An 18,928-nucleotide genomic window follows, 5' to 3' on the forward strand; every position below is an offset into this window, starting at 1 on the left:
GAAAACGGGATGAAAAAGGGGGGATGAGAACGAATGACCAAACACGATAAAGATCTAATTAGTTGACATCGAGATGGTGGAGAAACGGAGAAAGGGGGAACGAATAAGTTAGTGACAGCAAAAAGATCTTGTTATTTTATACAAAGATGGTGGACAGGCGAGGGATTTGGAGAATCGGGCGAATGTTAGTCTCGAACCTACAGGTGAAGATTATTCTTAGCCTCGACAAGAGAGAGGAAACTACGGATTACACTTGTATATTAATGTGTTTAAGGTACTGGTATATGAGAAGCATATATAAACTATCCCGACTCGCCAACACATCCCGAACCGGAACATTGGACGGTCTACCTCGGGCCCTAAGGGATTCCAGTAGCTCCGACCTGACGTCGCGATACTCTACGCACGACCACACGACATGCTCGATGTCCTGATAACCGTCGCCACAGGTGCAGAGACCGCTCTCCGCGAGCCCAATACGCCGGAGATGTGCGTTGAAGGTGTAGTGATTTGACATGAGCCGCGACATAACACGAATGAAATCGCGACTCACGTTCATCCCCCTGAACCAAGGTTTCGTCGATACCTTAGGGATAATGGAGTGTAGCCATCGTCCCAGTTCGTCATTGCTCCATGAAGTTTGCCAACTTTCGAGAGTTTTCTGACGAGAGATTCTGAAAAATTCATTGAAGCATATTGGTCTTTCATAAATATCACCTTCTAATGCGCCCACTTTAGCCAATGAGTCTGCCTGTTCATTGCCTGGAATGGAACAATGCGATGGGACCCAGACTAAGGATATTAAATAAGACCGTCCAGATAAAGCTCTCAAGTGTTCCCATATTTTCCCCAGAAAATAGGGGGGATACTTTCCTGGCTTCATTGCCCGGAGAGCTTCTATTGAACTTAGACTGTCCGTGACAATGAAGTAATGATCTTTGGGCAAGGTTTCAATGATCTCAAGAGTGTACTGAATGGCAGCTAGTTCTGCGACGTAAACTGAAGCTGGATCACTGAGTTTGTAAGAAGCGGTGATGTTTTGATTGAAGATGCCGAAGCCTGTGGACTCGTTGATGTATGATCCGTCAGTGTAGAATATCTTTTCACAGTTGACTGTTCTGAATTTGTTATAAAAAATATTGGGGGCCACTTGAGGGCGTACGTGATCCGGAATTCCACGAATCTCTTCTCTCATGGATGTGTCGAAAAATACAGTGGAATCAGAAGTATCCAAGAATAGGACACGGTTGGGCACAAACGAAGAAGGGTTAATATTCTGAGCCATGTAATCAAAATACAAGGACATAAAACGGGTCTGAGAATTGAGCTCGACAAGCCTTTCGAAGTTTTCAATCACTTTCGGATTCAAGATTTCGCATCGGATTAGCAATCGATATGAGAGATCCCAGAATCGGTTTTTCAACGGTAAGACGCCCGCCAACACTTCGAGACTCATCGTATGAGTTGACTGCATGCAACCTAAGGAAATACGCAAGCAACGATACTGGATTCTTTCCAGCTTGATGAAATGAGTGTTCGCCGCGGATCGGAAGCAAAAGCATCCATATTCCATAACGGACAATATCGTTGTTTGGTACAACCTGATCAGGTCTCCTGGATGGGCACCCCACCACGATCCGGTTATCGTACGAAGAAAGTTGATTCTCCGTTGGCATTTTTGTTTCAGATATCTAATGTGACATCCCCAGGTGCCTTTGGAGTCGAACCAGACCCCGAGATATTTAAATGTGAAGACCTGAGCTATGGTTTCACCCCCTAGTTGAAGCTGTAATTGTGCTGGTTCTCGCTTCCTTGAAAATACAACTAGCTCAGTTTTCTCCGTAGAGAAATCGATACCCATTTGAAGAGCCCATGTCGACAAGTTGTCGAGGGTATCTTGTAATGGTCCTTGGAGATCGGCAGCTTTGCGTCCTATAATAGACACAACGCTGTCGTCGGCAAGTTGTCTTAGCGTGCAAGATGTGTTGATACATTCATCAATATTGCTTACGTAAAAATTGTATAAAAGGGGGCTTAAGCATGAGCCCTGAGGAAGACCCATGTAACTGAATCGTATTGTCGACAAATCACCATGCGCGAAATACATGTGTTTCTCGGACAATAGATTATACAAAAAGTTATTCAAAATTGGTGAAAGACCATGCTGATGCAACTTCTCAGATAGGATGTTTATGGAAACTGAGTCAAAGGCCCCCTTGATGTCGAGGAAAACTGACGCCATTTGTTCTTTACGAGCAAATGCCATTTGAATTTCTGTTGAGAGCAACGCAAGACAATCGTTCGTTCCTTTGCCCCTGCGGAAACCAAATTGTGTATCTGAAAGCAAGCCATTAGTCTCCACCCAATTGTCAAGACGAAAGAGAATCATTTTTTCGAACAATTTCCGGATGCAGGAAAGCATAGCAATCGGCCAATACGAATTGTGATCGGAGGCTGGTTTTCCTGGTTTTTGGATGGCGATCACTCGCACTTGTCTCCAGTCGTGTGGGACAATATTACCCGTAAGAAACTTGTTAAATAAATTCAACAAGCGCCTTTTCGCAGGGTCAGGGAGATTTTTCAACAAGTTGAATTTAATTCTGTCTAGCCCCGGGGCTTTATTGTTACACGACAAGAGTGCGAGTGAGAACTCTACCATCGAAAACGGTGTTTCGTTTGTATTTGATGTCGCGGCGCGGGTGGTCTTCTGTTCCGGAACAGAGTCTGGGCATACTTTTTTAGCGAAATCGAATATCCAGCGGTTGGAATATTCCTCGCTTTCATTCGTGGCGTTTTGGTTGCGCATTCGTCGGGCTGTGTTCCAAAGAGTGCTCATCGATGTTTCTTTTGATAATCCTTCAACAAACCGTCGCCAATAACCAAGTTTTTTTGCTTTGACTAAGTTCTTCATTTGCTTGTCTAACGCCGCGTAATTCCGATAATTATCGGGTGTTCCATTTTTTCTGAACTTTTTGAACGCTGAAGATCTTTCCGCGTTCAGTGATGAGCACTCTTTGTCCCACCACAGGTTAGGAGGACGGATGTTGGTTTTCGCGCCAGGTACACGTTTCGTCTGAGCTTGAGTCGCGGTGTCGAGAATCAAGCCAGTCAACAACGTGTACTCTTCCTCCGGAGGAAGTTCTTGTGTTGATTCTAGTTTCTCAGATATCGAATTTGCGTAGTATTTCCAATCAATATTTCGTGTGAGGTCATACGAAACATTGATTGTCTCCGATGGTCTTAATCCGTAGGCGATTGAAATTACGATAGGTAGATGGTCGCTACCGTGGGGATCGGGGATCACCTTCCACGTGCAATCCAACCGTAGCGAGGTCGAGCATAAGGATAAATCCAGCGCGCTTGGTCTTGCTGGTGGTGCGGGAATCCGTGTCATTTCTCCGGTATTCAAAATAGTCATATTGAAGTTATCGCAAAGATCATAGATCGCGGTTGATCTGTTGTCATCATGAAGACAACCCCATCCCGCACCGTGAGAGTTAAAGTCTCCTAAAACTAACGTCGGTGCGGGAAGAAGTTGCATGATACTGCTGAGCCAGTGGTACCCAACTGAGGCTCTAGGGGGAATGTAGATGGAAGCAATGCAAAGGTCCTTGCCTTTCATTGTGACATGACATGCGACAACTTCAATACCTGGTATCGATGGGAGGTTAATTCGATAGAAGGAATAGCACTTTTTGATCCCCAAAAGTACTCCTCCGTAGGGATCGTCTCGATCCAGGCGAATAATGTTAAAATCGTGGAAGTTCAGGGAAACATCAGAAGTTAGCCAAGTTTCGCACAATGCAAATGCGTCACATTTCAGATTATTCACAAGAATTTTAAAAGAATCTATTTTTGGGATGATACTTCTACAATTCCACTGTAAAACAGTGATTGAATCCGTGACCTCGGTGGATGAGTTAGCCATCGAAGGATACGATCGCTGAAAGAAGGGGCCATTTTGCAGTCAACTGCTTCAAAAAAGTTCTAACTGTAGGTATCAAAGCCATAAACAGGCTTTTAAGAGGATCAGAAATATTGAAGGTGTTAAAAATCCAGTCCACAACATCAGAGAATTTTATGAGCCCAGCACCCAGCTGGTTCTCTGTTGGGTTTTCAGGGGCACTTGGGGATTTTGGTGTCCCGGGAAGTGGTGGGAATTCCTTCTCAGAATTGAGTTTTCCGAGACCAGGAACTGTTTGCTTCGGAGCTTTGTCTCCACTACTTCTAAACATAAATGTTGGAGGCCCATTGGAAGACAACTTCGTACCCTTACTAGGGAGCTTAGGAGAGGATTTGTTTACTCTTTTCCTATAGCTATGAGGGGCCGCTGAAGATGTACCTTCTAATGGGTCGTCAAAATCGCTCTCGTCAGTTGACAAGCAGGTATAGATGTTCGTTGATTGCTTAGGGGGGGTGGCACTCTTGAGCATGTCAGCAAAGGAACGCTTGGAGTGTTCCTTCAGGGAACGTTTCAAACCATCCTTGCGCACTTTGTACGCGGGACATGCCATCAGGTCATGCGAACCCTCCTTACAGTAAAGACACTTTGCAGTACCCTTACCGCAGGAGCCATCCGCATGAGCCTCCCCACAATTAGCACAACGGGGCTTATTGCTGCAATGGGACGCTGTGTGTCCCAGTTGCTTGCAGTTGGTGCAGTTCATGATACGTGGAACATAGAGACGAACAGGGAGGCGAACTCGGTCCAGGAGGACGTAGTTAGGTAAAGCCGAGCCAGCGAATGTCACCCGATACGAGTCTGATTGGGGGTATGATTTGGTACCATCCCCCGCGATCGACACTGAATGCAATCGCTTGCAATCCAGTATCTTTACGTTCTTAAGTAGGGGGTTTTTAAAGCAACCCATCCCGTACTTAAGAACGTCATCGCAAGTCAAACTGGCATCGGTGACAACGCCGTCAATTTCGACTTCACGAGCTGGGATGTACACACGGTATTCCCGCGTAAAAAGCTCACCCTGAACGATCTCGTTAGCCTGTTTTGAGCTGGTTAACGAGACCCTAAGCTTGTCCGGGCGTACTTTGTCAATACTCTTGACAGTAGAGTATCGCTTCGACAGCTCTCGCGATATATGGAGACAATTTAACTTTTTTCCATTTAATTTGGGCCGGAAATAAACCGTGTACGGTCCGGCCGGGAGTGCAAGTCCGTCGGGATAGCTCTTAATGCGAGTTTTGCTATCGACAGTTGTCTCCATTTTATCATCTGGTGGGTCAGGGTTTTGTTTCACAGGGTTTGTCATGGCACGGAATTGTATCCGCACGGGTTAGAAATCTGGGATACCACCAGATAATTTCAAGGACAGAAAAAAAGGAAAAGAGAATGATACTTAGCTTAATAATGGATAGCCACCAATGCCTGGCCTTGGCTAATCGGTGTGCTACGAAACTCGGCCGCTGGGGCCACGCGTTGGTTGAATTGTTGTTGTATCTGTGTGCCAAAAACCTCTAAGAGGAAAAAAAGCACACAGCACCGGGTCACGACACTACTCCAAATGTTCACTATTCAAAGTCTATACACTGCACTATTGTATTATGTATGAAAACCTCTCAGCGGAACGAGCACCATTGTCTATTATACAATAACGGTACAATGTCGATTGTCCGATCGCTTTATCACACACGGCACTGGTTTTCAGCGTTTCGCAGTTCACAAAAGCACGTCTGTTCGCTCGGAAGGTTGAAACGGCAATGAAACCTGTATTTTGCAAGCGATCATTGAAATTTAACAAAAAAATATAAATTTGCTTAATTTTGTGAAAGAAATAGTTATTTTTTAATTATATGCAAAGTTTCGCGAAACTTTCCACTCGAGTTACACAAAACTCGGAACTTAAGTATCAAGATCAGTGCCGTAAAACTTCATTCAATTTAATTGAAATCGAATTTGTGCACATACTGACGAGCACTTTACTGCAGTATACTTCACATTCTAACACACACCCTTCGCAGTCGCACCGAAAGGGTATCATCCCGTTCTTTATTCGTTTCTCTTTAAACAGAAGCTCAGTTTAACCACCGTTTATCTCTTGAAGTAACAAAATATCTATTACAATTGAATGAGAGAGCGGTCTTCAAGTGAGGTTCTTGTAAATATTCGAATTGGTTCAAGATAATGGATGAAAGGTAAACCAGTCATGATAACTGAAATATCAATTACAAAATAAACTCAAATTTATTGTTCCCTCTTTCAGTTTTCATTTTTAATATTTCGAAACACACCTCAATACATTTCAAACTGTTGGAATTATCGATTTTAACATGCTGGTGATTGAAAACTCAAATGAGAACCGCCACCCTCTACTTATCATTATGGTCGGAGAGAGTTTTGTGTTATCGAGTTGCCTACTACCCACAGTAAAGACAAGGAAGAAAATGAAACAGGTAGACTACTTGGCACTACAAACTGAGCAAACAAAACTTCAAAAGACTACGTAAGGTTCTTCAATTGACGATGAATTCTGGGAGCTTCGGTAACAAGAGTAAAATGAATGAAAAGGGATATGGAATGAAAAGGGATCATTTTCATCTAAAAACATTCGATTGAAATGAAGTTTTGCCGCACTGTTCAAGATACATTACAATAAAGAGATGCCTAAATGTTTACGTGACCAAAAAGGTGGTGGGTAATGTCATGAGACTTAACCGGATGACGTGAATACGAATAAAAAAGATGGATCTGAACCCGGAACCGAATTTTTTAGAGCTAGAACTGAATTCTGAAACTCAATTTCAATGTTAAATTTTGAATCTAAACTCGGAAACTCTGAAACTGCATTCTGGATCTGGATTGTTGCATCACTGAGCCTGTGTTCTGGAGCTGAATTTTGGAACTGAAATAAAGTCTAGGATTCTGGTTCGACATTGGTTTCTGAAGCTGAATCTAACACTAAACTATGGACCTGAATGTTTGTTTGTAGCTGTATTTTAGTTACAGAATTCTAGTCCAGAATTCAATTTTCAAATTCGGATCCAGATATCTGTTTTCAGAATGCATAATTAAACAAATCTTCAGAATCTAGTTTCTGAATTAAGTTACACTACTGGAATTGTGGAACTGAGTTTTGGAACAAAACTCTATGTCAGCATTGGATTCCGGAACTGAATTATAGAATTCTGGAATGCATTTCATAACTAAATTCTGGAAATATAACTGGATTATGGAATTGGTCTGAACCTTAATATCAGTTCCAGAATTTTGTTTCAAAATTCAGAATCAAATGTAGAATTTATATCCGAAATTTATTTTCAAAGTGCAGGTCTAGAATCAAAATCCTAATCTCAGCTTCAAATTCCAGTTCCGAAACCCAGGCATCCAATCAAGTTCTTAGATTCAGTTTCAGTTCCAGAATTCTGGAATTCAATTCTGGCCTTGGATTTTAGACGATGAACTGAAATTTTTGGTTTCGATTCTAGAAATGAAAAAAATCTGGTCTTGGATACTGAGACTGAATTTCAGAACTGGACTCTAGAATTTGATTCTGGTCTTGGATACGGGTTTGAACAAAAAGAGTCAATTAAGCAGGCTAGAAAATTTGAATGCAATTTTACTTATAAACATTAAAGAAAAAATCTATTTCGAATTCTTTACGATTATCTCATATTACTGAAAATTATATCACGAAATGTTGATCATATCTCCGATAAAGTGGAGAAAAAATATGTTGTTGCGTAAAAATAAGACAAATGATATTTACGACCAAAAAACTTATCACTAATCCATGTAATGAATTTGGAAAAGGTGCCCCATAATAAAGTAACAAGTATTCACGTCAAAATAATATGAATATTATCCCAAGTACTAAACATTGTTCTAGTACTGAATTTGTTAAATCTTCTCGTATCGATTATGCGATTGAAAAAGTGCACTTTTCTTGTATGATGTGCAACAAGTTTCTTGTTCTATACGTTTTACAACAGTCATATTTGCTAAGTGGAAGCCGGAATTGAAACTGCTCAAATGATCTTGTCGTACACTCAGTAAAAACCAGATTTGGAACTTAATACATTCAGGCGTTTAAGTTGATTTCACAAGCAGTAATATGAATGAATTTCATATCCCTTACAAAAACGTGTTGAATCAATTGTCTAATATATCTAACAAAAATAACCGATATGAAGCAATTGTGAAACATGCCAATTAAAACAAGTTTTAATTGCTACTTGGAATGACTAACGAAATAGTGGGGGACGGGTATAACGTGATGGGTCAGTCGATGCCTTTCACTCAGCCCACCTGCAAACAATTTTTTTATGTTCAAGTGCTTAGTTTTTAATTAGTGACACCATCTTTGTCAGACCGGTGAATAATTGACGAATTGTTACCGCACAAATCATGTTTGCCAGAAAAAGATTTGCATCCATAATAAAAAAAAACCCTTCTTAATCCACCTAGTGGTGTGATAATGCCTTTCTCATTTTTCATAAAAGTCTCATGAAAATATATTTCATAATTATATTAAATAATTTCGGATACCAATTTTGACACCAATTGATTCAGATTGATTCGAGTAGTTTACAAAAGCATGCTTATGTCACACAGTCAGCATCATTTTTCCAAACTAGTGCTTGACATTTGCGTTGCCTATTTGTATGAGAACAGTGATGCTAATCTAAAAAAAAGCCTTCTCAGTCCACTTAGTGGAATTTTCATATATCTTGAAAAATCACCATAGGGGGGAGTACATGAAATTTTCGAAATCGAAAAAAAAATTTTGATGCCAAAAGGCTTAGAATTGCATGAAACGTCGAGATTTAGTGTCATCTCGAAAAAAAATTTTTTTTAAAAAAATCGACTTTTTGGGACCTAGAAAAAAGTTCCAGAAAGTTGATTTTTTCAAAAAAAAAATTTTTTTGAGATGACACTAAATTTCGATGTTTTATGCAGTTTTAAGAGTTTTGGCATGAAAAAAAATTTAGATTTTGGAAATTTCATGTACTCCCCTCTATGGTGCTTTTTCAAGATCGAAAATTGTCAAACCTTTAACACCGGGCAGCACCCCTTACGCATGTCCGATTTAGCTCAAATTTTGCATGAAGGCTTTTTTAGAGGTGCTTGAACTTTTGAGCACTAGAGCTTAACGAAAATAGAGGTGATCCCAAAATTTTGGCACCCTTATATACATAAGAGCGGTAAAAATCAACGTGTTTTGTCGGTTACGTCACATATACCATCATATATCTGGTACCAAAAGTCACAGCCATTTGATCTTCAAACTTGATCAATGGCCCGACAGTAGCTTTTAAACGAGTCCAAGTTTGTTAAAATCGGTTCAGCCATGTTTGAGAAAATTGAGCGCGTTCAAATACAACGCTTTTTGTCGGTTACGTCACTTATACAATCATATCTCCGGAACCAAAAGTCACAGCCATTTGATCTTCGAACTTGATCAATGGTCCAACAGTAGCTTTCAAACGACCTTAAGTTTGTTAAAATCGGTTCAGCCATCTCTGAGAAATTGAGCGCGTTCAAATACAACGCTTTTTGTCGGTTACGTCACTTATACAATCATATCTCCGGAACCAAAAGTCACAGCCATTTGATCTTTGAACTTGATCAATGGCCCGACAGTAGCTTTCAAACGAGTCCAAGTTTGTTAAAATCGGTTCAGCCATCTCTGAGAAAATTAAGCGCGTTCAAATACAACGCTTTTTGTCGGTTACGTCACTTATACAATCATATCTCCGGAACCAAAAGTCACAGCCTTTTGATCTTCGAACTTGATCAATGGTCCGACAGTAGCTTTCAAACGAGCCCAAGTTTGTTAAAATCGGTTCAGCCATCTCTGAGAAAATTGAGCGCGGTCTAATACCTTCGAAAAGTGCACACACATACACACACAGACATTTTCCGATCTCGTCGAACTGAGTCGAATGGTATATAACACTATGGGTCTCCGAGGCTCCGTTCGAAAGTCGGTTTGTCCAGCAATTCTAGAGAAAGGCAAAAACGAAGAATCAAAAATGTTGTTTTCTTTGGTAGATTGGGGACTTTTGATTATTAATAGTTGCTGCGAAAAATGGAGCAACTTCCATGGATGGCCGAGTAGCCGAAAAAAATATATAATTTCAATATCTCAGCTGCCCTAACTATCTCATGTACTAAAACTTCGATCCATTAAATTCAAGGGTATTATGTAAATATAGATGCATTCGTTTCGAGTTTAAGCGTTGCTTTAACAGCAGTTGCTCAAATGTTAAACTATTGTTTCTATGATATTGCTAGTTAGTACCGAAGCGAAGATATTGCATTCGATTTAACACAACTCGTTGACTGAAAGTCGCGTAATTCACAAACTAACATGGTGACTCTACTAATGAGATATCTTTATATACTAAACTTTTTTGGGTGAGTTGCACGATTTAAAATAAATTCAAACCGAAGATAACAAGAACAACAAGTGCAGTGTTGAGGTAATAAAGGTTTCATACTGCGTATTGTTCGGGAAGCACAAATCCCAAATAAGAAAACGCTTTCGTTATATTCAAGTTTATACATACCGTAAAAGTCTACTGTTCTTCTTAAATGACTTCAAATTGGAAATTCTAAAAAATGTGCACCGAAAAAATTAGATTAAAGGTAGAAAGCGAGATTGACTTGATTGGTGCCTTTTTTTAGATCTCAAAAAAGCCTTTGACACTTTGGATCACAGTATACTCTTGGACAAACTTCAGTGCTACGGCATCAGGGGCATCGCTAACTCTATTATCAGTAGCTACTTGACAAACAGAAAACAATTCGTGCACGATCGAGAGCGACTATAGCAATCTTGCTGCCATAAACATTGGAGTGCCACAGGGTAGAAATTTAGGACCACTATTATTTCTTTTGTATATTAATGACTCCGCGGTTAATTGCCGACAACACAGCTCTATTTTATCCTAACAATATTTAAGAGCAAATTTATTGTCCTTCAATCTCATAAAAACTAAATATATGACTTTCAGGTCTAGAAAAAAAATAATACCAAACCATCGTCATCCTGAATTGGGACATTATACTATTGAAAAAGTGGACTGTTTCAAATATTTGGGTGTATATCTTGATCAGTGTTGATGATTGCTGAAAATTTGACAGAAGCTGCTCGATTTTTATCTATATTGTATACAACATTTTCAATCCGTAGAAGATGCTACAAGAATTCGAGTCTCTCAATGCATGAACCTCGAGAGAATTTTTCTAAATTTCTTCGCTCAATTTCATACTCTGAGTATTTCATGGTCCTTAAAACAAATTGCAGTCTGATAATGATCGCCGCTGTGTGGAATTTACCAAGAGAGAATCGCAAGTTGACAAATATCGCAGAAAATCGAATTGATGATTCGACTTGATGATTCTCATACTAGGTTGAAATATTTTAAAACCCTTGTTTGGAGCATTCACATACATTTTCATAGACACAAATTATACGAAGGATGCACATAAGCGGCAATAGTGAAATGATTCTATTGCAATTATCTACTGCCCATACAGAATCGGATCGCGAAACGAGAATAAGCGACCGTTTGTTGCTTCAGAGAGAATCCCCACAGCAGCGTGCTAGCCGTTAATTCTCAGATGGTTCACCGAGAGAAATTCGCTCTCGCACTGGTGTCTATTCTATGTTAAATGAAACATGTCGGTTTTTTGTTGTTGCGATGATTTCCGTTTCTCTTTGATGGCACTGATTCAATCGTGTGAAGAGTTGCGAGTGAGCGTTCTTTGATACGATAAAAGCCATCCTTGATCTTGACCTCACGTTAACCTGGATTCACCATATTAAATCTATTGAAAAACATGTGGCATCCTACTGCGGTATTTTGTTGAGGGTCAAGTCATTTGTTCCTAAGCGTGCACTTCTAAACTTTTATTTTACTTACATCCATTCACAATTCATTTGTTTCGTATCGGTGTGGGGTCGCGCCGCTAGCTCTCATCTAAAAAAACCTTCAAACTCTACAAAACAGGTGTCTCAAAATCATCTTCAATAAACCTCTACTGTTTTCAAGCTTATAGTTGTACTCCGATAATACCCATAACATCTTACCTCTAGCACACTTATGTGATGTTCAAACATTACTGTTCGTTCGTGATGTACTGCACAACCCCACAACTCACCTTAATTTATAGTTTTCATCTTTAACTCACTCTCGAACTACACGTCCTAGTAACAACTTGTTTCGCGTTCGAGCAGTCACAAACATTGGTCAAAGAAGGATTCTTTTTGTTAGTCCAAAAAAATATAACGCACTTCCACTTGACATACAAAGAACATCCAGCCGTGCCCTATTCGGGGCTAGAATGAAGCGTCATTTTAAGCATAGACTGAACGAGATATTTAATTGATTGTATTCCTTGTTTTACAAACTGTAGACAGTAATTCGTTCTTGTATATTTTTTTGTTAGTCTGTATCATTGTGGATCCCTTAAAAGGAAATCATTTAAACTGGGATTCCGCTATATTTTTCAATAATGATTAATTGCACATCATGAAAATACAAACATCTCATCGTTTTTTATTACATTTATTGTTACGTAACACTTTCTTTTAGTAGCATTTTGCAGATTTTTTTTGAGCTGAGATTAGTTTGCGTCCACTACCAGGGTGCTTCACAAATTAGAGCTCTTTGGTGTGGGGGAGTGTGGTGGGCATTAAAAAACTTAATGTTCTTGATGAAAGATAGTCTTTCAAACATTAGGTTGTACAGATCTAAGTCAATAAATTTTCTTATCGTGGCCTTTTTCTACAAGAAGCTAATCCCGCGATACAATATATGAAATTCAAAAAACAAAGCGTAGTTGTTTATCAATTTAGATGGAAAAATCTTGTTCTAGTCACAATTTTCCAAATGAACAAACTAGCTGGCGCTTCCATTTAAACACACACTTCTAAGGCGGACGATACTTTGGTTTGACATTTTGTAAAATATATTTTCGTTTTATTGTAATAGAACTGACTAAAGCTGGAAAACGGAGTTTATCGACTGAATTTTAGCCATGGCTTGGGATGTTATCATCGGATTAATTCGATCCCAACGGTCTCATTATCAAACTAAAACATATATAATTGAAAACAAGCAAAATCAAACTGTTGTTGTTAAGTGATATGTTTTATATACGATTTTCAGACCTATTTTGCCTTCGACTCCAGGGCGGAACAACAGATGGAAGTGTTCAATCGATACGGTCCCCACCCAGAGTTGTACCCGAATCGACGCGGTGAAGTTGTCCAAGGGTAAGAGCGAATGATGAGACGAGTAAAATTTGCATTCACTGGTATACCGTGTATCTGCCAAGTATTTTAAGCATCCATACACATTCGATGTTTGGCAGAAAAAGCTCACTCATCATTGAGGCCGCATTCGGATGCATATTATAATCAAAATGTATGACGATGGATATGCATCAGATCTCAACGAAGCGAGCTTTTGCCAAAATTGATTTATTCAATGAATATAAATAACCTTTTAGAGTAGATGAAATTTATGCACATTTTTGTTTCATTTGACTGCGCTTCTGACAACAAACCACAGTTCGTACTGCGAACGGGAATTTCGAGACTGCCGACTGCAAACTTGTTACGTACAATCGCCTGCCTACCCGGGAATCTATCCGCGAGCACTCAAGTGTCGATACCGACTACACACTCGGCTGCCCTTCATTAAACTTTACATCCAGAACGAACAGTTTGCCGTCGATGGTCAGAGGTGAGAAAACCATCCTTTAGATATGTACATATATATTGGAATGCATCATAATTAACTTTGCGCGGTTGCGGTGCTTTCAGATGCGAAAACATCATGACATGTCCGATGAAGGAAATTGGCTCAGGATCTGAGCACTGTCCGTACGACTGGTTGGCAGTCTACGATGGTCGAGATGAACACGCTCCTCCGATTGGAAAATTCTGTGGTATGGGAAAATTTCCCTTTAGCATTATTGGTAAGTGCGCATCCCGTCCGACATATGTTTGTTTACTGGAGATTGAATAATACCATTTACTTGTAGGAACATCGCAGCACATGTACGTCGAGTTTGTATCGTCGCCCGCGGGACCACTACTCAATACGGGGTTCCATTTCAACGTTGGAAATTGGCCCGGCCACGTGGAAACCGTCGGTACTAAGCACGGCGCCTGCGATTGGTTGTTAAGCTCGGATGCACTGAAAGCAACAAGCGCATCGGAGGGAATATTCCTCAGTGTGGCACATTGGTATCCACCGAACACATCTTGCAGTTACCATATTCAGGGAAGCGAGGGCGAAATCGTGCGGCTATATTTTCCAAGGTAAATATTTTTCCGTTGCGATGTTGTCTTTTATAAGCGAAATTAAATACTTGCATCAGATAGCATACTAAAGTACGAGTAGACGTAATGCGATGTAAATTTATTTGGACATTCTTTGTTTAATACCCCTGCACAGACATAAACTCTGTCAGCCGTAAATCCTGCTCATTTGCATTATGTCACAATATAAAATACGTTTTACACCAATTAAAAACTACAATAACTGTTGGAATTTAATCATGATATCTTCGATATTAAAATTATTACGTATCATTATTGTTCTTCATAGTAGTTAGTGAATGCATTTCCCATACAAAATTTCAAGATTGGAAACGTAATCCAGTATAGCATTTAACTGAGACTTAAAAGAAAGAGTTAAGGGGCGGGTAGGGTCTAACACTTTTGAAAAACCATTCCTTATTTTCTTTATATTTTCTTATAGTAAAACATTTGAAGAATTTTCTGTGAAATTTTCAAGCCTATTAAAACGAAACTCTGGAAGTTATGGACCTTTATTCATGGCTATCTCATTCTACGAAGAAGCAAGAGCTCGGCGCACAGGCCCAAGATTTTTACTTCGATTGACTTCAAAACTTGACAAAGCATTCTTGAAAAGTTTCGTTATAATAATTTATAAAAGAAGAAATATGATTTTTTGAAAATATTAGACCCTACGGACTCCCTGGAATAATTAATTGTTTCCATTGATTTTATAGACAAAAACCTTTAAACGCGTTTTCTTCGAAAGCAGGTTTTGAAAGTCCGTGTCCATCGTCATTCCAAAACTGCTGCACCATTTTTTTTCAAATTTTGCACACACTTTCTACATATAAAAAACCAGACCCCAATGTTTTCCTTTTCGTTGTTTGTTACTTTGGGGAGGTTTTACAGCTACAAAATGGCGATTTTTGTCGTGAAAAATCGTGAAATAGTTTTCACTTTGAACAACCACCAAAAATTAAAAAAATTAAAAAAAAAAAACAAACAGAAACGTTGGGGTCTAGAAAAACTTCTACTCTAACTATGTTGCGTACATTTGTTCACTTCTGATTAGTCTGCGCTGGGATACAGTGGACACCGCAAATCATGATTATTAAGAAGCGTCCTCAAAAATACTTCTTCACCGACTTGTTTCTCAATATTGTTCAACGAAAAAAATACAAAATGTTGATCGAATGATGCCTTTTATCATGCAAAACATTGTAATTTATTTTATTGAACGATAATTCTGGAAAAAATTAGCAAAATTCATGATTTTTTTCATCGTTTAGACCCTACCCCCTCTTAACAAAAGGATCGCGAAGAATATTGCAACTGATAACATCTATTTTAAACCAAATTCGCTTTTGAGCTAGTTGTGACCACGCTAATTATCGGTCAACTATGAAAACTTTCAGTCAATAAAACTGAAATCCTGAAAAGACAATGTGCCGTAACTGTGTTTTTTGACTCACGGATGCTACTCCCATACACACATCCCCTACATACATAATAGACATGGATTTTTTGTTCTCCTTTTCTGTTTTCCTATCATTTCATGTCAGGCCATCAATCATCGGATAATATGTGAAATATGCCAATTAAACCAATTTGTTGATTTACGTACCCGGAGCTCTACTACTATGATACGAGCATGTCTATCCCGGGTACGAATCCCTGTTATTTTTGTAACCAACAGGGACAATTTGCTTCTCCCAAATTGGAAAAAATGCACTTCTTCAAGCATATGTTTCCCATGAAAGAAGATCATATGAAGTGTAACATATTAAAATGGCATAAGCGAACATACAATTTGGCAGATTATAATAAAATCATATCAAAGTTATAGCTTATTGTAAACTTTGTTAAAAAAATTGTGTATACTAGCGACATGTGATAGATAGTAGATTTTTTTACGAAAATTGATTTCTGTTATAAACCTTCGAGCTAAGATTACAATTAAAAGCTTCATTGGAACTGTAAGTCTATATTAATTATACCTTTAAAGCTTTTTTTTGTTTTATGTTTTAAGGGGCGAGTAAGGTCTAACACTTTTGAAAAATCATTTATTTTTTCTTTGTATTTTCTTATAGTAAAACGTTTCAAGAACGTCAAATTTTCAAGTCTTACGGAACAAAATTCTGGAAGTTATGAGGCTTATCACAATATTTATTGTTATCTCTTGCTGTGAAGAGGCAAGAGCTCGGCGTACAGGCCCAAGATTGACTTTAAAACTCGACAAAACATTTGTGCAATGTTTTATTACAACAAAATACAAAGAAAAAATATCTCAAGTAACAATTTTTGTTATGCTAGCTTATTTCCCATGTAACAATTTTTGTTATGCTAGCTTATGCAGAAATTTGAGTTATTGTTACTAACATCTAACCACTTACGTGACTCAAAAAGCGCAGTTTCTACTAGTTTCTCTGTCGGCTAAAAATAAGTTGTCGTTACGTTGTAACGCCATACTGAAGTAACTTATTTTTCCATAACTTGAAAATAACTTGTTTTCAAGTAAACTAGTTGAAACTTTGTCGCCATCGACATTGTAAACATTGAATGAATCCATAATGTTTTTCCATCAACATTAAAAAGGCAGTATAGTATTTGAAATTACAAAGTTGATACAAGGTACAAATTTTACAACGGTTTTAAAACTGTCCAGCGAAATTAAATTTTAATTACCTGTTTTTTTATGCGCCTTCAATCAAAATCTGTTTATGGAGACATTAACAATAAACAACGAAAAAACCTTATGTTCAGAATGCTCGAAATTAATCCAAGTAGAGTGATTTCTCATTATTTTAAATTCATATATCATAATAATTGTAATATCACACTCGATGGTTAATCCATATATTGTTTTCTTCGAGTTCATCTAAGTTATTGCTACATCAATTCACCGTAACGATTTACATATACGCTTACGTATTTATAATGGTAACGAAACCTTTTTTCAACTAGTAGCTGTGATTAAAGATATGTTAGAATCAAGTAATGATAACTTACAAATGATAGCTAGTTCAATGTTTATGTTATAAAAAAACACTGCCGTCACCTTGTTTTAACAAGCATAGCATAAAAAACATGTTCGTGCTCTTGTTGCAACATAGTTGGGCTACGTGGTATCAGAACTAGTTACGGGTTACTACTATTGGAGTCAAATAAACTTATTTTCAACTAGTAGCTAGAAGCATTGTCGTTATTTAAGATATGTTTGGATTAAGTAACGATAGCTTCTAATTTATAATTAATTCAATATGACAAAAAGATGTGGTTATTTGGAACCTAAATAACTATTTCGTAACTAGTTATGTTATGAATAAACATTGCTGTCACCTTGTTTTACCTAGTATAACATAAAAAACATATTCGTGCTCTTGTTGCAACATAGTTTGGACTTATTTACTTCGATTTTATTGGCAATAAACTTAAAACGCGTTATTCTCGAAAGCACACTTTAAAAGTCCGTATCCATCGTCATTTAAAAACTACTTCACAAATTGTTTTAAAATTCCAAATATCCAACCTTTACCTTCCATTTTATGTTTTTCTTTGGTAGGTTTTATAGCAAACGTAGGTTTTATAGTGAAAAATCTTAGTTTTGACTTTGAACAACCTCCAAAAGTTTCGTCCTCGAAAATACTTCGTCACCAACTTATTTCTCAACAATTTTCAACGAAAAAATTACAAAATGTTGTTCGAATGGTGTAAAGATATTATACAAAACATTTTAATATAATTTTTTAAACGAAAAAAAAATGCCAGCAATGGCGTTTGTTTTTTCTACTGTTAAAACCTAATGATGGGGCCTCCTCATTTATTGCGAGGTGACCGAAGTTGCTAGCACTTATGGATCAAATATTCAAACATATTTGCAAACCATTTCGTCGATATTCGTATTTTTGCAAATATTTTAAGTAACATGAACAATCAGACAACTTCTTTGACACGCGCAGTATGTGTTTCATCGGCGCGCATACACAAAACACAAAATATTCCCAATACTCAATGCTGGTCGTAATTTTTTTTGATGATTATAAATGTTTATAGTATGGACAACATTTTACTATCGGAACACAACAAATATTGCTCCGAGAAGATGCTTTAAATTTCATTTGTGTAAAAACTGTTATTAACAAATTTATCATAGTTTTTTTATCAATTCGTAAAGTTGTGCACAATTCGAATTAAAACTCTAGTATCAGGATGCAAAAAAAAGCCTTTTTTAATCCACCTAGTGGTGTAATAATGCCTTTCTCATAATAATTTTGTTTCCAAAAATATCGCTAGAAGATTATGTCAAGAATTTTCTTTTCAATCAATAAAATAATTAAATAAAATAAGAAACTTTCTTTGGGTTAATAAGTTAATAAGAATATTTCTTTAATTGGTATCATCGCACTAAATGATTAAATATCCTTCACCCTATAGATCTGGAACCGGAAGTCGGACCAGGATAAAACTAAATAGCATCCTATAATACCATAGAAACTTTTATTTGAGCCTGTTTGTGGAAATCGATCAAATCATCTCTGAGAAAATTGAGTAAGTCCTCGTTTTAGAGTTTTTGACCACTATTTCCGGTATTGCTGGAACCGGGAACTTGGAACCAGTATAGTCGAAGTCGGTTCGTTTAGTGAAATTCAGTAGCA

The 18,928-nt window shown here is 38.0% G+C and overlaps 1 protein-coding gene across 1 annotated transcript in view; it reads left to right on the forward strand.

Moving 5' to 3' along the window:
- Positions 1–18,928, forward strand: part of LOC131436237 (uncharacterized) — a 166,266-nt gene that overhangs the window by 135,300 nt on the left and 12,038 nt on the right. The window contains exons 4-7 of the mRNA XM_058604858.1: positions 13,132–13,238; positions 13,537–13,710; positions 13,791–13,945; positions 14,012–14,291. Of these exons, the coding sequence (XP_058460841.1) occupies positions 13,132–13,238; positions 13,537–13,710; positions 13,791–13,945; positions 14,012–14,291 (716 nt within the window). The remainder of the gene's footprint in view (positions 1–13,131; positions 13,239–13,536; positions 13,711–13,790; positions 13,946–14,011; positions 14,292–18,928) is intronic.

Source organism: Malaya genurostris, chromosome 3 (assembly GCF_030247185.1).
Source record: "Malaya genurostris strain Urasoe2022 chromosome 3, Malgen_1.1, whole genome shotgun sequence".
In the NCBI taxonomy this organism is placed as follows: Eukaryota; Metazoa; Arthropoda; class Insecta; order Diptera; family Culicidae; genus Malaya; species Malaya genurostris.